Below are 23,741 nucleotides of genomic sequence, written 5' to 3'. Positions count from 1 at the left end.
ATTAAACATTACTTTTGCATTCATTTGGACAACAATTCAGTGAAAGTTTATTGTCCTTAAACTTAGGGCTAAATCCTGTTGGGGGAGGGTAAAGCAAAATGGAGCAAAACTGAGGAAGGGTAATTAGGGTGTGGGGTGGTGCAACAGAAGAATAGTGGTTGTAATCATTGTTCCAGAGTTTCATTTCTCTCTACTGCACATATATCACCCCTATGTTCCAGCACAGTGAGCCACTGCAGTACTCAGCCCCTTTGTAAGCGGGCTCCCCCATGCAATGGATGTGCAGTTCATCCACTGTTTGAGTTCTCCCATGGGTGAACAGAGGGGTAGGATTTTCCCTTAGTCATTAAGTGTGTAACCTAGTATTACAGTTAAATTCTCTCACACTAATTTGCAAAGAATGAGCTGGTTGGAAAATGGAATTCCATCCCATGGGAAATTCTGACATTTTGAAATCTGTTTTCATTCTGAATCAGGACAAAAAGACAAAATTTCAAAACTTCTCCTGGAATGGAAATTCTGAAATTTTTTTATTCACAATCATCAAGTTGTTTTGGATGAGTAAATCTTAATATAAATTATATATAATATTAAATACATTCATCAATATACAATAAAGTCAAAATGAAATTACATTAATTGATAAAGCCAAAAAGAAATATTTTTACTTTATCAAAACAAAATTGAAATGAACTGTTTTGACATTTTCCCATACAAAATTTCTTCTTCACAATTGACATATACCTGTGAAATGTTTCAGTCTCAAAGAAACTGGATTTTCCGATGGAAAACTGTTCTGTCAAAAAGAATTCAGCCAGCTCTATCGAGAATTTATCTGAGATCCATCATAGAAAAGCCATCTGCAACCTTCACTATCCTAGACTCAAGAACCAATTCTCCTCTTGCTCCATCTTAACTCCACTGATGTCAATGGAATTACAGTACAGTAACTCCTCACTTAACGTTGTAGTGATGTTCCTGAAAAATGCTACTTTAAGCAAAACAATGTTAAGCAAATCCAATTTCCCCATAAGAATTAATGTAAATGGGGGGTTTGGGTTCCAGGGGAAAAATTTTCACCAGACAAAAGACAATATATACATATACATTATAAGTTTTAAATAATTTTAAACAAACAATTTAATACTGTACTCAGCAATGATGATTGTGAAGCTTGGTTGAAACAGGCGTGTAGAGGGGTTGGGGCATGGGGACTTGCCCCATTCCGCTCACCCGGCACTCCTGCCAGGGAGCGGGGTTAGGGGCTTGCCCACTCCCTGGCTGGAACGCCGGGTGGGCGGAGCAGGGCGAGCCAAACAACCTTGTAACCGAACATTGCACGACTTTAAACGTGTATGTTCTCTAATACATCAGCAAACTAATAACAAAACAATGTTAAGTGGGACAACTTTAAGTGAGGAGTTACTGTACCCCTATTTTATGCCAGTGGGAGATCAGAAACAGGTGCTCTGTGTCTCCATATATTCTTCTCCACACTGACCACTTAAAACCAGCAGCAGCACATGGTAAACTGAAATCACTTTCCATCAGCATCCATAGCTTACTCCTTTAAAAGATTTCTATGTTCCCTGAAATGTTCCACGTCTCACACTCAGCAGACACTGTGTGTGTTAATATCTAAATATTTGCTTGAAAGTAAGAAAAACAAACATTTACATTGTAGAATGGACTGGGTTAAGCTAAATACACATTGATAAAAAGGTTTAAAACTAGTATTAAATGTATATTAATATTATCTGCCTCCTATGCATCCGAAGAAGTGGGCTGTAGCCCACGAAAGCTTATGCTCAAATAAATGTTAGTCTCTAAGGTGCCACAAGTACTCCTGTTCTTTTTCTGAATCAAAATTACTTTTTGTGAACAGTTTAGGCAAGACCTTTTGAAAAAGGCCAACAAGAGAAGCAGATGATGGCATGCTACTGTAATTGGGAGAAGAGAAAGGCTCCAGAGTACATGTTTGTATATTATAAAACATCTTCAACTGTTTTAAATTTGATTTTCTGACTCTTAAAACAGACTTAACCTGTCCTCCTGAGCTGAAAGCCATAAGGCTCAGTAAAAGATTCAATATGATGGTGATGTGCTTAAATATTTTGGTACCAGTAATCATGACCTGGGCCTCTCAAACTTCTAATTTTTATCACTCCTTCCAGGTTTATAGATGGGAGATTGTAAGAAAAAAAAGACTGCTTCAACACGCTGTCTTCTTTAAAATAGATGCTGAGATGTTTAGTTCCCACACTGTGTGAGATGTTAAGACCATAGATACATAATAAATAAATGATGTTGCTTGATAGGGGTTTTGGGCATGGTCCCATCTGATGAACTTTTGAATCATTTTAGAGCCAAAGCACATTAGTATCCCACGCAGCTTGGTGTTTTTTTACTACATTATCCTTGATGGACTCATGCTGAACAAATACAAGGACAGGTTTATTCACTTGGCATTACTTCTAGCCAAACAATACATTACTATTAACTGGAAATCCTCTGTGCCCTCATCCTAAGATTCTTAGATCAAGGAACTTAATAATAATACCCCATAGCGAGGCTGATGTATTGTATGAAAATAAATTGCCTTGTAGATATTGAATTAACCAGCTACCCCACTTAGGGCCAAGTTTACATGGGTGCATAATTGGGAAGACATGTGCAAGGAGACTCTCCACCGAATCAGACAGCATGTTTACAGGCCAGGAAAGGCTACAGTCCCTCCAAACACCCCTGATATGTACTGTGTCCAAACTGGGTGGTGGTTGGGGGGGGTGTCGTGGCCCTCCCACCACTCTGTATCAGTCTACAAACTGAGACTGGTATGCAGCAGGGGTCTATACTGCACCATACAAAGGAGAGCAATTGTGACTGCACTCCACATTACAAGTGGACAGCCCAGGGAGTTTCTTCCCTTTGCATCTGGCCAGGAGGCTGTGACTTTCTTTCAGATGCAGATCTCACTACCATGATTCATGCTTTTGTCACCTCAAGAGGATATTAAGGCAATGCACTCTACTTTAGAGGTTTTAGCTAACTCATTAGCTGAAGATTCAGGTGTGGTCTGTAATTCACCCAACACATACGCTACCGCAATAGTTAATTCTAGAGTTTAGGTGATAGGGAATAGCCAGCATGGATTTGTAAAGAACAAATCGTGTCAAACCAATCTGATAGCTTTCTTTGATAGGATAACGGGTCTTGTGGATAAGGGAGAAGCTGTGGATGTGGTATACCTAGACTTTAGTAAGGCATTTGATATGGTCTCACATGATATTCTTATCGATAAACTACGCAAATACAATTTAGATGGGGCTACTATAAGGTGGGTGCATAACTGGCTGGATAACTGTACTCAGAGAGTTGTTATTAATGGTTCCCAATCCTGTTGGAAAGGCATAACAAGTGGGGTTCCACAGGGGTCTGTTTTGGGACCGGCTCTGTTCAATATCTTCATTAACGACTTAGATATTGGCATAGAAAGTACGCTTATTAAGTTTGCAGATGATACCAAACTGGGAGGGATTGCAACTGCTTTGGAGGACAGAGTCATAATTCAAAATGATCTGGACAAATTGGAGAAATGGTCTGAGGTAAACAGGATGAAGTTTAACAAAGACAAATGCAAAGTGCTCCACTTAGGAAGGAAAAATCAGTTTCACACATACAGAATGGGAAGAGACTGTCTAGGAAGGAGTATGGCAGAAAGGGATCTAGGGGTTATAGTGGACCACAAGCTAAATATGAGTCAACAGTGTGATGCTGTTGCAAAAAAAGCAACATGATCCTGGGATGTATTAACAGGTGTGTTGTGAGCAAGACACGAGAAGTCATTCTTCAGCTCTACTCTGCGCTGGTTAGGCCTCAACTGGAGTATTGTGTCCAGTTCTGGGCACCGCATTTCAAGAAAGATGTGGAGAAATTGGAGAGGGTCCAGAGAAGAGCAACAAGAATGATTAAAGGTCTTGAGAACATGACCTATGAAGGAAGGCTGAAAGAATTGGGTTTGTTTAGTTTGGAAAAGAGAAGACTGAGAGGGCACATGATAGAAGTTTTCAGGTATCTAAAAGGGTGTCATAAGGAGGAGAGAGAAAACTTGTTCACCTTAGCCTCTAAGGATAGAACAAGAAGCAATGGGCTTAAACTGCAGCAAGGGAGGTTTAGGTTGGACATTAGGAAAAAGTTCCTAACTGTCAGGGTGGTTAAACACTGGAATAAATTGCCTAGGGAGGTTGTGGAATCTCCATCTCTGGAGATATTTAAGAGTAGGTTAGATAAATGTCTATCAGGGATGGTCTAGACAGTATTTGGTCCTGCCATGAGGGCAGGGGACTGGACTCGATGACCTCTCGAGGTCCCTTCCAGTCCTAGAATCTATGAATCTATGTATATCTTAGGCCCTGTCTACACTGGCAAGTTTCTGCGCAGTAAAGCAGCTTTCTGCGCTGTAATTCTCGAGGTGTACACACTGCTAAGCCACTTAGTGTGCAGAAACTGCACAGTTGCAGTGCTGTAAAAAAACCACCCCGAGAGGCGTACAGCTTTCTGCGCCAGGGCTACAGCGCTGTGGTGTCAGTGTAGACACCCTGGTCAATTACCGTGCTGCGATTGACCTCCGGGAGGTGTCCCACAATGCCTGTTCTCGCCTCTCTGGTCATCGGTTTGAACTCTACTGCCCTCCCCTCAGGTGACCAACCATCATCCCCATCCCGTAAATTCATTTGGAATTTTGAAAGTCCCCTTCCTGTTTGCTTGGTGCAGTGGTCTCAGTGCATCTTTCCAGGTGGCCATGCCCGCTCCACACACTAGGCGATCCCCCGCTTGGAGCAATGCTGAGCTGCTGGACCTCATCAGCATTTGGGGAGAGGAGGCTGTCCAGTCCCAGCTGCGCTCCAGCCATAGGAATTATGATACCTATGGACAGATTTCACGATGCATGTCTGAAAGGGGACATGACCGGGACACATTGCAGTGCAGGGTCAAAGCGAAGGAGCTGCGGAATGCCTACCACAAGGCATGGGAGGCAAATCGCCGCTCCAGTGCTGTGCTCATGAGCTGCCGGTTCTACAAAAAGCTGGACGCGGTATTCGGCGGCGAACCCACCTCCACTGCGAAGACCACCCTGGATACTTCAGCGGTTCGCGTGCCTGTCGAAAGTGGACCGAGCCAGGAGGAGGAAATCTTGGATGAGGATGTGGAGGGGGAGGGGGACCCAGAGGCAGAGGATGACTCGGAAGCCAGAGATGCATGCAGCCAGAGCTTTTCTCTATCCTGGAGGAGGCTAGCCAGTCACAGCTGTCGGACCTTGGCAAAGCGCAGACAGGAGAGGAGACCCCTGGTAAGTGGATTTGATTTTGGGAACTGCTGAAGTGAGTTGTTGGGGGCAGGAGGGTTGCAGAAAGCAGGCTTGTCTCCCACCGCATGCCTAGTCTGAGCGGCGGAACAGGCTGTTGATTGACTCCCTCACTTCACGGGAATCACTCTCAGAGATCTCCAGGAAACTCACGGAGAGATACTGGGCAATCCACTCCCGCAGGTTCCTCGGCAGAGCTGCTTTGTTTCTTGCCCTATTAACGGTAACTTTCCCACACCACTGTGCCGTCACAGGGGGTGGAGGGGGTGTACCATTGCTGCACACAGGCGAGCTGCATAGGGGCCAGGGCAGAAGCTGCAGGCTTGGAGAAGACCCTCCCTTGATTCCCTGCTCACCCTCAGCAGCAAGATATCTTCCATAATGATCACATCCTGTGAAAGTGTGGGGACAGGAATGATTATCAGGCCCCCACTACAGTGCTGGCTGTCCCCAAGAACCACGTGCCCAGTGTACAGCAGGGTCCGGGAAGAGAGATTTAACCTGCCCCTGTGACTACTCACCATTTGGGGGTCTTGTGGCTCATGTGTAATTGCCTGGGGTCAGCCAGTTAGTGACAGGTGTGAGAGTATTGGCTGTGTTTTAAATCACTGAATCAGTGTTCTCTGTGTTGCAAACAATACTGCTTCTGTAAAATGTTGCATTTAAAAACTTCACAGAGATGATCTTGGGAGACCAGCGTCCCTCTTTGTTATCGGCAGCTGAATGGCTGTGCAGAATTAGAAAGCGGCCAAGAAGAACAAAGGAGGACTTTCTGCATGATGTTATAATGCACTCCGCCGCTGAGAAACAGGAATTGAAGGAGTGGAAGGACAGCGGAAAGAGGGACCAAAAGGAGAACGCGGCGCGGCACACCAGAATGAAGCCACAGAGTGGCTCTTAAATGTTATGGAGCGCCAAGCAGACACCCTCAAGGCGATACTAGCTCTTCAAACCGAGCAGCTCCACACCCACCCTCCCCTGCAGCCACTGTCACAAATCTCTTTCCCATGCTCCTCCCAGACATCGCCAACACACTCTTATCAACCTCCTGGCTCCAGTCTGTACCACTCCTCCCCCCTCACAGTCCAGCCCTGCGGACTCCCAGTACCCATTGCACTCAACACCCACCCCTCTGCAGTTTGGCCCTGCTGAAGTACAATACCCGCTGCACTGTACTCCAAAGGAGAAGGTTGGATATGACCCCTGGACATACACAAATCTTTAGCCGTCCTGGGACCCCTCCTCCTCCTGGGACCTTCCCTTGCCCCATCACCCTCACTGCTGATGGTTTGTTGTTGTTTTTGTTTAACTCTCTCCGGTTATTGTTTTTTAATAAAAGAATTGTGTTGGTTTGAAAGGAATCTTTATTCTTTAATTGAAAGCAAAAAGAGCCCCGCAAAGCAACATACAATTATGTTAAACCCACATATTGCATTGTCTGCACCAATCATCTCCTAGCATTGCAAGCACTGCACTCCCGAGCATAGCAACAAATATTGGTGGCTTTTGGTTTCAAATTGCTGCCTCAAGACACCCCTGATCCTTATGGGCCCACGCTGCGCCCCTCTAATAGCCCTGGTCTCTGGCTGTTCAAACTCAGCCTCCAAGCACTGAGCCTCTGCGGTCCAGCCCTGAGTGAAACTTTCACCCTTCCCTTCACAAATATTATGGAGCATACAGCACCCAGATATAAGCATAGGAATATTGTCATTGGCCAGGTCCAGCTTCCCATAGAGGCATTGCAAGCGGGCTTTTAAACGGCCAAAAGCACACTCACTGGTGATTCTGCACTTGCTCAGCTTGTTGTTGAACCGCTCCTTGCTGCTGTCAAGTTGCCCTGTGAATGGCTTCATAAGCCACAGTATTAAGGGGTAGGCGGGGTCTCCCAGGTTCACAATGGGCATTTCAACTTCCCCTATGGTGATCTTCTGTGCCGGGAAGAAAGTCCCTGCTTGCAGCTTCCTGAACAGGCCAGTGTTCCAAAAAATGCGTGCGTCATGCACCTTTCCAGACCAGCCTGCATTAATATCTGTGAAAAGCCCACACTGATCCACGAAAACCATTAAGAAATACCCCTGCAATTAATGTACTCAGTGGGTAGGTGGTCTGGTGCCAGAATTGGAATATACATGCCATCTATCGCTCCTCCAGAGTTAGAGAAGCCCATTTGAGCCAAGCCATCCACAATGTCAAGCATGTTGCTCAGAGTCAGTGTCTTTCAAAGCAGGATGCGATTAATGGCCCTGCAGACTTCCATCAACACAAGTCCAACCGTTGAGTTTCCCACACTGAACTGGTTAGTGACCAATCGGTAGCAGTCTGGAGTAGCCAGCTTCCACGGTGCAATCGCCACGCGCTTCTCCAATGGCAGGGCAGCTCTTGTTCTCGTGTCCTTGCGCCGCAGGGCTGGAGCAAGCTCATCACACAGTCCCATGAATGTGGCTTTCCTCATCTAAAAGTTCTGCAGCCACTGCTCGTCATCCCAGACGTGCATGACGATGTGATCCCACCACACAGTGCTTGTTTCCCGAGCCCAAAAGCAGCGTTCCACTGTGGTCAGCACCTCCATGAATGCCACGAGCAATCTTGTGTCGTAGCTACTACGCGTGGCGAAATCAATGTCGCACTCCTCTTGCCTTTGTAGTTTAAGGAATAACTCCACTGCCACTCGTGACATGTTGGTCAGAGCAAGCAGCATACTGGTCAACAGTTTGGGATCCATTCCTGCAACCCGAAGAGGCAGGGCGCGCAAAACACAAACCGTTGAAAGATGGTGCCAAATGCGGACGGAAGCACAGGGATTGCTGCAATATGAAGCAATGCATTACGGGGCACTGGGAAAGGACCCAGGATGCCCCGCGACCCCCTCCACCTTTCCACAACTCTTAGTGGCAGAAGAGAAAGACGTGCTCTGTGGGATAGCTGCCTAGAGTGCACCACTCCGAATACCGCTGCAAGTGCCACAAGTGTGAAGACGCTATTGCGCAGGCAGCTGACAGTGTGACCACATAACAGCGGCTTCCCTTCAGCGCTCTCTGAGCGGCGCTGTAACTCCCAGTGCTGTAACTTTGCCAGTGTAGACATGCCCGTACACATTTGGCTTATCTTTTCCAAAACACAACCCAAAATCAGACAGTCAAAAAATTCAAATACAGAGAACTAGATTTGGGGAACAGACTATTATGTATTAGTTAAGCACCAACTCTGGGGAAGGAATGGGGTCTTTATATATTTGTATAACACCTAGCACAATGGAGCATTTTTATGATTGGGGCCTCTGGGCACTAATGTAATACAAATATTAAATAATAATAACAATAATGGGCAGGGTAATCCTTACTGACATTGGTGATGATTTACATGAGAATTACTGTAGTTTCCATGGGATTACTTGTGTGTGTGTGTGTGTGTGTGTGTGTGTGTGTGTGTGTGTCTGAGGGTTGCACCCGTGTGACTAAGAGTTGTACAATCAGGCCTCATATGACTTGCACTGTACAGAACATAAGAAGGGTTTATGTTAGAGTTTACGATATAAAAGGTATGAACTCCCCATTTGCCAATGAAATTTAAAAAAAAAATCAAAGCCCTGTGCTTTACGAGCTCAAACCCGAACATAAATTGTCCACTAATATCTAAGCCATGGTGATTTTTTTTTATTTAAAGAAATGCCTAAAAATTGTCTCTACCTGAGTTTCAATTCAAACTGGTTTTTTTTTAAACAGCCAAGTTATAAACCACATAAGAAAAATAATATTGGTGAAATATCACTGAAAGTAAGACACTGTTGTAATCAAGAGAATATTTTTCTTTGGATGATGATATGTGGCACAAGTGTTTTAGCAAACAGGGAGATATACACTGTACAATATCAATAGGCCTGATTCTCCTCTCTCACCTGTTTTACAAGTGAAATACAACTGACTTCAAAGAAAATTACTCTGGATTTACACCTGCGTGACAGAAGAATTAGGCCACCTCTCTGTATATCGATATCAAGAAAAGTTTTACCTTCTAGCATTTTTTGCAGACTGCTCCTCATAACATGGATGTTCTCAATACCAATGAACTGAAACTTGATGTTGGAGTAATTGTCTTCATTCTCATATCCTTTCCCTGCTGCTCTGTTTGCCATTGCATTGAGCTGCAAAAAAAAAAAAAAAAAAAAGACTGGGTGAGAGCAGGAAACAGGTCATGCTCAAAAGACAACTCTCAGTCTATTGTAGTGAAGAAAAGAAAAGGGGATTAATTAAGCTATTATTTAAAAATTCAAGGCTTGTAACTGAATACTCTCATTTTACTTGTGTACTCTAGTAGCTACACCTTTTTAGAAGGGTGCTTCAACCTTTAAAGCAGTGGTGGGCAACCTGCAGCCCGCAGGCCACACGTGGCCCGTCAGGGTAATCTGCTGGCGGGCCACAAAACAGTTTGTTTACATTGACCGTTTGCAGGCACGGCTGCCCGCAGCTCCCAGTGGCGGTGGTTTGCCGTTCCCAGTCAATGAGAGCTGCAGGAAATGGCGCAGGCCGCAGGGACATGCTGGCCGCCACTTCCCACAGCTCCCATTGTTCGGGAACAGCGAACCACGGCCACTGGGAGCTGCGGGCAGCCGTGCCTGCGGATGGTCAATATAAACAAACTGTCTCACGGCCCGTCAGCAGATTACCTTGATGGGCCACATGCGGCCCACAGGCCGCAGGTTGCCCACCACTGCCTTAAAGGCTTTTATGCAATCACTCCTAATTGGACAGACACTGTCTAGTACCAACATTGTCACCTTGAACGAAGCTGCTAGAATTTCAGCATTTTAAACACCAATCAAATCAGACATTGGCAGAGGAGAGTACAGTACTGCAATTTAACCCTGTGGGGATGAGTATGCAACATCCTGAGGGTTCTACACTCACAAGGCAATACACTCCTCTTACCCTCTGTCATCAAGGGTTCAACCTCTCTCCCTGCTTCTTGACTCTCTTTTCCCTAACACAAATGAGCCCCTTCCAAACCTCTGAACCCCGAATGCCAGAAGAGTCCCACATTCTAGTGGGCCAACAGCCTCATGGAGTCATTTTGGTGTCCATGCCAGTTCTTCCCTTCTCTCGCCTGACCTCTAGACATGCACCACAGGTGCCATGCTGGTTCTTAGCCTAAACGAGTAGCTGAGGGAGGCTGGACAGGGTTCCTAGTCGGGTGGCGACAGGTTGGATCTGAAGTGGCTCTTCCCAATAGTCCCAACCCAGCCCTCCCACTGTAGCCAGAAACATTCCCTCCTCCTGGCTCATCCTTATGGCATGAAACACCTAGGATTTAGCTAGGCCCTAAGGACTAAAAGAATGGTCTATACAAGTTGTAGTTCAGAGAGGCTGATCCTTGTTTGTGTATAAGCTCCATTTGTATATAGACTATTGGGATCTTGCTGAAACCCTATCATTCATTTGTGTTCATTTTCAAACAAGCCTAGGAATGTTAAAGTTGCATAGTTAAGCACTTAAGAGTCAGGAGAAGGCAAAGTTAAGTTAAATACATACACTTAACTTTGCCAATTGGCAGAAGAGGGAGAGAGGAAGACATACAGGCACCTTTTTTCCTGTCTTTCATAGCTACCATAGCACTATCATCCAAGTATACCTCACAGACCCCCATCTAAAGCATCCCCATTCACATTGGAAACCAGGCCCAGCCTAGTCTTGTGCTATGCTGCCATTGTCCCAGGCACACTTCCACTTTGTCTTGAATACTCTTCTGCCCAGCCCCACTCTCTTCCCCAAATCTTTTCTTCCCCCTTCCTTTCCCTCCCTGAAGATTTCCTCCTCTGCACCCTATAATTGGATTGGCTAGCAGCACAGATTGGTTTCAGACTACATGGACCATTCAGGACAATTCATATGCTAAGGAAATTGATATTTTTTACTCTCAAAGATATCTTAAGGAAAAGGCAAAAGGCATCCAATATAAGAAATTCTCTCAAATCCCATGAAAACAACCACCATCAAGAACCATCCCATTGACCAGGGCCGACTCCAGGCACCAGCCCAGCAAGCAGGTGCTTGAAGCGGCCAAGGGGAAGGGGTGGCACATCGGGCTGTTCGGCGGCAATTCGGCGGCGGGTCCCTCTCAGAGGGAAGCACCTGCCGCCGAATTCCCACCGAAGAAGAAAGCGGTGCAGTGGAGCTGCTGCTGGAGTGCCGCCAATAGCAATTGCGATCGCGGCTTTTTTCTTTTTCCCCCCCGCTGCTTGGGGCGGCAAAAACCCTGGAGCCGGTCCTGCCGTTGACACTTTATATTCTTACGATTTATAAGTATTTTCATATGATACAAAGATGATGTATTGCTGTGCAATACAGAGTGATTTAAATCAACAATAAATGTTAAGATCTTATCACAGTATCAGCATGCAGAAGCTAGAATGGTTTCCATGCACAATATAACTGTTTAAATAGATTGAGATCATGGACCCATTTAGTTACATCAGATTATATTGTGTTATTATGGTTCTCATCTCTGTCCCTAATGCTGTGGGATTCAGGTTCACAGCTGGAGCTGAGCGCATATACCACACAGATGTTTCTCTAGGGCATTACTGCAAGGTCATGGGTTTTATTTTTTCTTACACAGCTGACTAAATTTTATTTTTTTATCAATTACTGAATATTGCCTTTAACTGTAGAATATAACCAGAAGTATCCTATTGACCACTCCACTGCTTCATGTTTATAAGTATACTAATACTTCCCTGATCATTAATCTTCCATGGCTAGAGTTAGTTTGCCCAACGTACCAGAGAGTTAACAAAACACACTTTCTTGAAGCTTGGGGAGGTTGCAGTGTTTCAACCAAGATTGGTTGTAATCCCATCTTCAGGAATGTAATCACACTGCCCGATTATGTCCTAGGTGCAGGATAAAGGGGTGTTTTCCTTGCCTTCTCCTTATATTCTCCAAAGTTGGTTGTTTGTATCTCTGAGTCAGAATGACCCCACATAGCTCATTCTCCAGTGTGCTCCCTCCCATCAACTTTGTATGTAAATGGAGCTTCCATTGTGTTGGCGTACAGTGCTTAATTTACACACTGACTGAGAGGGACAGGTGAATAAACATCCTTTGTCTGGCAGAAACCCATTTGTCAACTCTGCCTCAATATAGACTTTAGGAACATATTTTAGTATACATACATATCTCCATACACAGTATCTGTACATACATTTTACAATGATATTAACAACTAGTGTGATCCTGGCTTTCATTTAAGACCTCACATGATATTCTTTAGTGAACTAGAATGTACACACCAATATCAGGATATTCTGGTTACCCCCTTGCCAGCTGGCATTGAGGAATTTATGGGTCACGTTCCTACAGACACCCAGTTGCCTTTCCTCTTCCATCTCTCTCCCTACTCTAAGGACTACCACAAGATGCAACCTACTTCCTACAGTCTCTCTCCCCAACTTATTTTTTGTTTGTTTTTTGGCCCAGCAGTCTCATCATACGAGGCTATGACCACTACCGTCTTCGTTATTTTTAAGCCAAAGTCTGTTTTTGTTTTTTAAAATATCCTTTCACTCATTCTAGCATCCTTAAGAAAATGCAGCAAAGCTTTTTTTTGTGGCGGGCGGGGGGAATAACTATTACATTTCTCTAGCATTCTCACTAGTCCCTGTAGGGAAAAAATCTTTGATTCCAAGCCAAGTCAATTTTTCATACTGAGACTTTCTTTCCATAAAATATGGCCCACTACACTGCCATAGAACATGATCCACAGTTTCTTTGGTTGTGCACACTGTCTTTTTTAATAAGTTAAACCTATCATTTAAGGCACAATGACCTGCTAACACTCTAAAAATGACTACTTCACTTTTTCTATCATGGCGGTGGAGTACAGTAGTATCTTCAATTTGAGCCTACATCACAAAAACTTTGTGCCCGTCCCCCTCAGTTCCCCCCGTTCCTCCTTAGTCCATAGTTCTTGCCATTTCTTTGCAGGCTCCTTCGTGACCACACTTTTAAATTCTTGTGTGCTTAAGGGTATCTTAATATGCACCTCCTTATTTTGTAGAGCACGTTTTGCTGTTTTGTCAGCCATCTCATGTCAGGAATTCCAATACAACCAGAATCCATGCTGTTATTACAGATACCTGCTCGCATTTCTTCCATAGTTAGGAACATTATTTCACTTATGTCATTTCTGCTTTCTGAAGACCTTGTTCTGATTATCATTATATCCTGAGAAGGAATCAGTTAAAATTACAGCTGCAGCTGGATGCACATCTCTTATCCAGATTAGTGCCAACACAGGTTTACTGCCACCATTAGTTCAGCTATCAGAACAGTCACATAATTCAATAGCCTTTTAGATTTCTGGATTCTGACTAGGAACACAGAAGGCTTTTCCCACTCTACCCATGCTATCAGCTTTTGATCTGTCTGCATAGACTTGGCAAAGCTGGCCCAGTTTTTCATAAATAAATTCAAAAATTTGATTGGTCATAATTAAGGCTACATTTAGTCACGGGTATTTTTAGTAAAGGTCATGGACAGGACCCAGGCAGTAAACAAAAATTCACGGCCCGTGACCTGTCTATGACTTTTAGTATATACCCCTAACTAAAACTTTGGGGAGGGGCTGCTGGTGCTTGGGTGTGGGGGGCAGGCAGCGACGCGCAGCCCAGGACCCTCACTGGTGCTGGGGAGGGCGGGGTGTCTCCGTACCCGGCTCCGCATGTCCCTGTAGCTCCTAGGCGGTGGAGGGGTCAGGGGGCTCTGTGCGCTGCTCCCTCCACAAGCACCTGCTGTGCAGCTCCCATTGGCTGGGGACTGCAACCAATGGGAGCTGCGGGGGCGGGGCCTGCAAACACAGGCAGTGTGCAGAGCCCTCTGGCCCCTCTGCCACCTAGGAGCTGCAGAGCCATGCCAGTGGAAGCCAGGGAGCTGCCCACCCCGAGGTAAGTGCCCCCCAGCACCCCCAAACCCCTTGCCCCAAGCCCTCTCCCACACACCCAAACTGCTGCTGCTGACCTCAGGGAGCACCCCCTGAGCCAGCACCAGCTGCTGCAGAAGTCACAGAAAGTCACGGAATCGCAGCCTTAGTCATAATGTGTGGTTTTTCCTTCTCTGTTTTTTCCATACAGTTCCATATTCACATATGGGTGAATTATTGTCCATCTGTAATTTGATTTTCCATTATTAAAATTTTTTAGTTCTCTCAATTTTTCTTTCTATATAATTCCTTTACCCATTTTTTGGCCTGATAGTATGAGGAAGTCGAGACAATCCGTATAATTTTGTCTACTAAGTTCCTAGCAATCTTCATAAATCTTTTAAGTTTTTCTGTTTTCAAGATTTCCTTTTATCTTTGTCCAAAAGATTAGATCTACTAGCTTCATTCTTAATTTTATAGGTGCTCTCCAGTGGCTATTTGCAGCACACACACTGGTGTTACATTGCGCCATGTGTCAATCACAGATCTTGGGCATGGAGCACTTCCAAGGTTTTAAGAATTGTTTTTGAGGCTAAACAAAGCTTGGCATCTGTAGTCTGAAACTGGTCTTATCAATGCTCTGAACATCATGAATACCTTCTTTTCTGTACCCCATTTGCTTTGAGCTACACCTGTAAGTTCATCCTACTTTTACATGGTATTATCTATGTGACCTTTCCAAGTTAATTTATTATCAAAACACTACTCTTAGGTACATAAACTTTTGAACTACACCTCTACCTCGATATAACGCTGTCCTCGGGAGCCAAAAAATCTTACTGCGTTATAGGTGAAACCGTGTTATATTGAACTTGGTTTGATCCACTGGAGCGTGCAGCCCCGCCCCCCCCGGAGCGCTGCTTTACCGCATTATATCCGAATTCGTGTTATATCGGGTCGCGTTATATCAGGGTAGAGGTGTATCTGAATTTTTTCCATTGTAAGTCTTATTCTTCCCTAATTTTCTTTCCGGTTAAAAGCATTTCCTTCGTTTTTACAAGTGAGAATTCAAATCCCCAATCATTTCACCACTTGGAAATTCTCTGGAGTACCGGATTTGTCTTTTCCATAGCTACTTTAAGTCTTTTATATTTAATCCATATAGCATAGTTGTCTGCAAAAAGGGAAAAACCTACTCCCATTTGCACACTTTCCAGGAAGTCATACATCATAACAGAAAATAAAGTGGACTGATAATACTGCCTTGTGGAGTTCCATCTGTAAGCCTGTACATTTTTGATAAAGCTGTTCCAACTTTAATTTGTATAGTTCTTTAAAAAATCCCTTATCCACTGAAATACTCTCTTTTACTCAAGTGTGTTTAGTTTATATAGGGGGCCTTCCCTCCATAGCTTGTCAAATGCTTTTTCAATGTCCAGGAAGACCATTATCATAAAATTCTTGGTCCTTCTGCTTTTTTGTTTCTCTGTAGCAGGATCAGGATCAAATTGGATCAGGATACCAGGAAGTAAGGGTCACGCACCAGCTTACAGACAGCAGGCAAATAGCAAAGTCAGGGACAAAGCAGTGACAGAAGCCAGAGTCTAGGGTCCACAACAAAGCAGGGTCTATAGCAGAAGCAAGCAGGCAGTTTGCATCATTGTTCAGGCCACTCTCTAGACTAGCTTCCTTGTTTATATACCAGCATGAGCCAATCAATGGGCTTCAGGGGCCGCCACTCAGGCCCTGCTGGGTGGTACTTCCTGCAGTGCCCAGCTTCACAGGATCCTCCAGCAAAAGTCTCCCCTAAACTTTCAATGGTAATGTAGCAGCATCATTAGCCCACACCCCCAATAGTCCCAGATTATAATCCCACAGGGTTTTACACCTTGTTTCCTAATTAATAACACCAATACTTGTTTCCATTCTATTAGCAGCAGTCCTTTTTCCCAAATATCATTATAACAAAACCACAATAGAATCTTAAGGCTCCCTTCTGACAAGTGTTCAATCTTTACCTGGAGCTGTATTTTTCCTGTTTCTAATGGCTGCAATAAGCTCCTACACACTAAACTTTTTGTTTAACACATCATCACTATAGATCCTCCAGCCTTATAATAGATCACTGTTATCCTCAGTAAACCTCCTTTCCCTCCCCCCCCCCCCCCCCCACAAAACTCGTTGTTTTGATTCATATCACTATTGGCCTTTTGGGATTCTTTTGCTAAAGTGTCTGCCTTTCCTAAGTTGAAGATCTCAGTTTCATTGCTTACAGTAAAACCAGATAGATATTTACTTTTACTTTGAAATCCATTCACTTTGAATTTGTTTATATATTTCTGAAAGCTTTGAATCTTTGTTCAATTTCCCACAGAAATTTCTCCAGCTTTCCTTTTTCGGCTTTTTGATAATCATTTGTGACACCGCCTTACATCTTTTATAATTCATTAACTTTTTACTATTCATTGAGTTTTTTGCTTGCTTGTATGCCCTATTTCCTTCCTTGATTGCTAATTTGCAGTCCTCATTCCACCAGAGTACCAGATTTCTAAGATGGGAGCCGCTCTATACACACGATTCATTTTCTACATTCATTAGTACCTTCTAAAATTTACAATAGTATGATATTTCAGTACTCAAGAAATGGTACCAGGGCAGGCATACAGGAATGGTTCTCTAGTCAGATGGCCATTAGGGTGGTGGCCCTGCCTCTCAAAGGAAGTAAGATGCCTAGGTCCTAGTCAGAGGGAGGCACCTATCTCCACTTGGGATTCACAGCTGTGAGCCCTCTCCCAAAGCTGGGTGCCTAAGCCAGCCCTTTCTTGTGAAAAAACTATGGGGACATAGCAGTGATGCCACTTCCTTATATCTAGTATCCCAGTGGTTAGAGCACTCATCCAAAACCTGGATTCCAATCTCTGCTCCAGAACAGGGAGGGATTTGAACCTAGGTCACCCACATCCTGGATGAGTGCGCTAACCACTGGGTATTCTAGCGAGTGGGCTAAGGTGTGGGTTCCAATTCCTCCTCTGCCTTTTATGCAGGTTAGATGTACTTTGAGCATGTCTACTGATTTGGGCCCCACAGGTGACACATACAGGGGAATCCCTAGTTTATGAATCCTGCCAGGGTTTATGAGTTAGGCTCAGAGCAGCTTGGTGTTGTCAGGATTTAGGGACTTTGACCATGCCCATTGGCAGAAATTGGCACCTATAAGACTTCAGCAGTGGAAACTTAGGCACCTGCTGGGTTAGACAGCAGCTGAGCAAAGGTTTTGTGAATGCCAGTGGTGCAGAGGCACAACTAGAATTTTCCTAAGAAGCGCGTTTTTCCGCCAGGTTACCTACCATCATATCCTAACCAAGTCACAATCTCTCCTTCTGGAGCAGGCCCAGGAGCAAAAGAGGAGGTGGCAGCGTGAGAAGATGGAGCCTTCACCCCACTCCAGGCCTTCTCTCCTCCCCTCACATGAAAGAGACAGGGATCGCCCTGTCCCCCTAATCATTGTGCCCCAGAATGGCACCTAAATGTGTGACTTAGCAGCCTAAAGGGGTAGTTGCGTGTCCTGTGAATCTAACCCCAGATCTCTAATACAGAAACCTCTTTTAACTTGCAATGTATATATTTAAAAAAAGAAGCAGGCAGAATATTTTCTACCAAGTGCACTAAATGCCCATCTGCTCATCTTTTAGTGTCAGTGAACAACGTAAAAAAAGTTGCATCTGGACAGTGTTCTTTTAGGACAGTCCTCAGCTTGCCTTGCTATGAGGATATAAATAATCCGTTGAATTCAAATCTCTCTCTCCTTTTGAATTAGACATGAGTGTTCTCCCTAACACAAACAAAGTAGTCTCTCAGCAATAACAAACAACCTTGCAAAAAATCATCCCAACCCCATTTCCCCCAACAGCTTCCAATCCCCATCTCCCTACCACAGTTCCCAATGGTTTCTTTGGTCAACCAGTCCCAGCCTCCTGCTTCCCCTGGCTCCCAGTGCCAGCCTCCCCTCCCAGCCTTCCTACCTAGCCAGTCCTAGCCTCCCTACCTCACCTAGGTCCCAGTCTCCTTGCCCAGCCAGTACCAGTCTCTGCCTCCCAGGCTCCTTGTGCCAATATATACCCCCCGCCATCCTCTGCAATGCCCTCGACTCAGCTTTTGTCCACTCTGAATTTGAATCAGATCTTTTCCTTCTCCACACTGTCTGGGGGTCACTATTGCAAGCCCAGGAGAGGTAGGCTCCCTGCTCTCAGTACCAGTGCCTGGCCCCACCTTGGCCTGGAGCATCTGTGAGCAGCCATTACTGAGAAAGTCTTTCTGAGCCCCTTAGCTCTGGGCTGGCGCATGAGTAGTCACTCAGTTGGAATGGCATATGCTCAGTCCAGTCACAGGTAGGAGTTGTGAGGGGATGGAGGAGGCTCAGTCGCTCTGTGTGGATGGTACATGCAGAGTCTGGTCAGCACTAGGAGCTGTGAGGGGATAGGCAGGGGTCAGCAACCTTTCAGAAGTGGTGTGCCGAGTCTTCATTTATTCACTCTAATTTAATGTTTCATGTGCAAGTAATACATTTTAACATTTTCAGAAGGTCTCTTTCTCTAAGTCTATAATATATAACTAAACTATTGTTGTATGTAAAGTAAATAAGGTTTTAAAATGTTTAAGAAGCTTCATTTAAAATTAAATTAAAATGCAGAGCCCCCCGGACCGGTGGCCAGGACCCAGGCAGTGTGAGTGCCACTTAAAATCAGCTCGCGTGCCGCCTTTGGCACACATGCCATAGGTTGCCTACCCCTGGGATAGAGGATGCTCACTGCAGATAGAATCTTGGGGATTTGAGCTGTTAAGCTCTAGCAAGTCTCTACAGAGAATGTGTGAACTGTGATTTTTCAAAGGTTTATAACCTGGAGTTCAGACTCAAAAGGTAAGTCCAGAGTAACTTTACAGAGCGGCATTACTGTGGATTTACCTGGAAGCAACTGAGACTAGAATCTAGCCCCTAGTGGCCACCATACTTTGGACTTTTGTATTTTCTCTGACTTTGCAACACATACGTGGTATTGTTAAATCTGTGCCAGAATTGTAACATACTTACTTTAGGCCGAGTGTCAACAACATACATGAAATTGCTTCCTGGATTTGCCTTTCTGATGGCCTGTAGCATCTGTTCATCCTCAAGGCACCGAGCACTGAAACCAGACAAGGGCTGGCTGCTCCTGCAGATTGAGGCCTGCATTAAAACAAATAACATCCCCCCATGTGTTTAATGTGCATTAATAATTTACTACACAAAGTTATTTACAAAACAGATCACTAGGAAATGAACAAAATAGCGCCATTACATGTTCAATTAACAGGAAGAATAGAGCAATATTATTAATTAAATGTAGCTGAATATTAATAATTTAATGTTGTTGTGTCTGTCAGCACCCCTGTATTCACACCCTACATATTACTGCAATGATTTTTGTACAGAATATGCCTTGTGAAATACCATTTGAAAACTAGTAACATTCTGGTCAATAGTATCATTGTAAAATATATGAAACAATGCTGTATGTGAAATTATGGATGCTCACTGATATTATGCTTTAAAGTCTGTGACTAAAAGGTGTTTAAACCAGGCATGTCAGGAGGAGTTGATAAACGGGTTTGTCCAGACAATGGAAAGAGTCCAACACCTCAAACCAGGCGTGGCCAAATTCAATGGGCTATTCATTTGTATTGGAGGTTGCATCAGGAAGAGATAAATTGCAGAATAGCAACCACCAGCAGGGTCAGGGAACTACATGCTTATTGGGTAACTGTTGGTGTCCAGGCTGTGAGCTACAGCAGCAGAGCATTTAAGGCACCAGGGTTACAGGCCAGGTGGTCTCACACCCTCTCACCCCAAAACACAGGTCCACACTTACATTATTATCCTTACAGTAGTAGGAAAGGGCTGGGAAACGTCTTCTGCTCCGGAATTTAGAGCTCCCCACAATGATGTGTGCAGTTGCAGATTTTGGTACATACACTTCAGTAGGGTATGAATCACAGACCTGCCAAAGGAAACTGTTTGTTTGCTTACTTTGTCTATTTAAATAGAACTTAGCATGAATGTTAACTTTAATCATCACCATTACAAAAACAAAATCACAATTACACACCACCCTCATTCTGAGGATCCTAAAGTGTTTCAAACATTAATTATGCCCCTGTGACAGGGTAGTCTGTCCCCTTAATGGAAGAGGGGCCTCAGAGTTAACCTTCCCCCACCACATGGCATGGTCCTTTAATATTTTGGAAGGCCTGATATATACAAGGACCAAGCAGATACTGGTAGAAAGAAAGTGGTTTGGAAATAAGGAGTGTTTGGAAGGAAATCCCATTACTGTTTCTTTAAGGGCCTAGGACCAGGAGCCTTGCAGAGTGGACGGCGCAAGGCTCTCCTCTCTCTCAGCCAACTGGGATGAGCTTTAGGAAGGGGACTAGTATATCTGCTGTCTCCTCCTTCGTAGCAAGGGAGACACCACTAAGAAGAGGTTGTCTGCTGAATCCTTTGAGTATTGACTGGGGGAAAGGAGGCTAGTTGAAAGAGAAGCTAGCTGAGGCCCTACAGCTTGTTTAAATCGAAACCCTGATTCTAAGAAGAGGGGGAGGGGCTCCTGTTTTAAGGAGGAGAAACCAGAAAGATTGTTTGAAGTACAACCCCATCTCTAGAAGAAGGTTGGGCTTCAGTCTTAAGGAGAGAGAAGTTGGCTGTCTGCAGTTCAACCTAGCTGCTGCCAAAGAAACTGGGTAGGGCCTTAAGGAAGCTTGTCAGCAGCAGGCTGGGAGAAAGACACAAAGAGACAAAACTCCAGGGTGGAAGTAATGGAGGCTGTAGGCCAGAGAGAGAGGTGGACAAATATGGGGGGAAAGAGGAGCAGCTCAGGGAAGTGGCAAAAGATTGGCAGGAGTGGTCCTTAGCTGCCTAACACAGGGTTCCTGGGCTGGAACCAAGAGGAGAAGGTGGGCCTCGGTTCTCCTTCCCCAGCAATAGGGAAGGTACAAGTCTTGGGACTGAAAGAGGCAAAGACAGCTGAATAATGGCTGGGGGCCGTGGGCCTGGCATAAAGATTCTGGGTTTTCTGTCTGGACTTTTCTGTTACCCCAGAAGGAGACTGAACTGAAAGATGACCAGGCAGGAGGGCCCGGCCATGGAAGCTGCAGACTACTGCAGAACCAGAACAGTGGAAAAGGCAGTACAAGAACAAAAGAAGGCCTGCAATGCCAAGTTCTGGCATGAGGCAGTGCGATGATGGTGTGTTCACCATGTGACAGACTGTCACAGGACCTCTAGGAGATAGGAAATTATCATCATTATCCCAATTTACAGATGGTAAAACTGAAACAGAAAAAGGTGGAGTGCTATATATTCATGTATCCAATAACTGTGTGCCTATTTCAGTACACAGGATGAACAGGGGTTCTGGGAATGAATCAGGATTGTGTAGTAAAGAAGAGTATTGTCTGTAGGACCCCGTCTCATCAGTTGCAGAATTTGGAAGGTGTGCAGGGAAATTGTCTTTTCTCTTCCCGGTTGACTCATGGTTATGCAGTTGAATGCTGTCCTGAGGAATCTGGCCTCTGCCACAGAGTTCCTAGGTGATGCTGGGCAAGCCACTTAAACTGAAGTGTTCAGTCAGTGACTAACTGTATGTTCATCATTTTTGGGTGCCCAACATGAGACACCTGAGATGAGATTTGCAGAAGTGCTAAGTGCTCACAGCTGCAGCTGAAGTCACCAGGAGCTGTACTTTGAATATAAAAAGTGCAATCAAAATGCTAAATTCTCTAGAAAATCAGTTCCTTAGCATCTCTAATTAGGCATCCAAAATTGATGGACACTTGACAACTTTGGGTCTAAATCTCTCTCTCTGTGCTACAGTTCTCCAGCTGTAAAATAGGGATAAAAATACCAACTACTCTCACTGGGGTGCTAAGATTAATTAATAGTTGTGAAGCATTCTGATAGTATCATGAGCACCACAGAAACACCCAAGAGGATATTAATAACTGTATATTCAGTGCTGGGTTTGGATATTGTGTGGTTAATATCTGGGGGCACAAGCTGACTGAGGAGAAAAAGAAATATTTAATAACTACTCATTCCCTGACAATAGCTCAGTGGTTTGAGCATTGGCCTATGGAAAAAATGTGATCATGTAATTAGACACATAAGGGAGGCTGACCGGAGGTTATGCATGCTACCTTAATACTGGCATTTCCTAACATGCGAGGGCTTGACTTTGCAACCTTAATGTTCTTTTAAGGTATTTCTTTTGGATGCTATTTTAATAGAGTTCCCTTTTCAGTGTTGGAAGAGAGCACTGAATTCTTGTAATTCTTTGCCATTGTCACATGAGAAATTGGTTTTGCACCAATGAAGACTGGCTCCAATGGAGTTATTTTTGATTAAGTGAGATCAGATTTAGGCCTGTTTCAGGGACATGAAAAAATGTGACTGATTTTTATGTATGTATATATGAAAAACATTTATTTATAATGTATATTACTTTATATTAAATAATAAAAATAACTACTTTGTCTCTTCCTTCTGTGTAGTCTTTCCTCCTTTTTCTCCCTTATCCTGCCTTCATTACCCTTTTCTTCCCTTCTACGATCCATCTAGATAAAACATTTTCAGTGCTTTTGGTGTCTAATTTCCCTTGTTTTTCTATAACATTTCATGATTCATCCTTCCTTCTGTGGCTCATTCTGATCCCTTACATTTAAGGCTGTGTCACATTAACCCCTACATTTGCCCTAAACCAGAAGTTTTCAACCTCTTCCTTACCAGGTCCCACCTGTTTCTCTCTCCTTCTCCCTTATCATTTAGGAAATGAAGGGTGGACACAACCCCTGATACCTGTTTGCAACACCATCCCCATCCCCAGGGGTGGTTGTAATCCCCAGGTTGAGAGCCCCTGCCCTAAATTAAGTCTTCTATCATACTATTTCCACAATTATATAATAAATGCAAACTTTTTATATTAGAAACAAAAGAAAACAATTAACTTCTGGCAGAACATACAGTCCCCTCTGAGGAGGTCTCAAAACCCCAAGTGATCTTGTATAGCATGTGTGCGCTCCAGTGGCAAGGCACAATGGGAGTGAGCTGATGTGTACGGACAGGCTGACTTCAGAACTGGTTTAGGCTGTTATCTCTTTCCATTAATGTTACTTCATCACATTTTTAAAGTCTGACTCAAACAAATGTAGGCCAGGATAGGAACATCAACTAGCTAGGTAGAAAGGAGTGGAATTAAGATTTGTGACTTCTCAGACCATTGTGATAATATTCCATCACAAATACTTCTCAGCAGCACTGCACGTAATTTCATGAACAAGGTAAGAAAGTGTTAAATTCATTCTTTCAAACTAATGGCTTGTGTAACTATTAGGTAGAAAAAATTTTTTTTTTTTAAAATACTCACTACCCCCA

General features: G+C 44.2%; 1 protein-coding gene across 1 annotated transcript in view; it reads right to left on the bottom strand.

Moving 5' to 3' along the window:
- Window positions 1-23,741, bottom strand: part of MTMR7 (myotubularin related protein 7) — a 77,357-nt gene that overhangs the window by 27,107 nt on the left and 26,509 nt on the right. The window contains 3 exon segments of the mRNA XM_026648012.1: window positions 9,374-9,506; window positions 19,368-19,502; window positions 20,185-20,313. Coding sequence (XP_026503797.1) covers window positions 9,374-9,506; window positions 19,368-19,502; window positions 20,185-20,313 — 397 coding nt within the window.

This window comes from Terrapene carolina, unplaced genomic scaffold (genome assembly GCF_002925995.2).
Source record: "Terrapene carolina triunguis isolate 2854851 unplaced genomic scaffold, T_m_triunguis-2.0 Scaffold66, whole genome shotgun sequence".
NCBI lineage: Eukaryota > Metazoa > Chordata > Testudines > Emydidae > Terrapene > Terrapene triunguis.
Note: the sequence above shows the minus strand (reverse complement) of the source record. Positions and strands in the feature narration are given on the sequence as shown.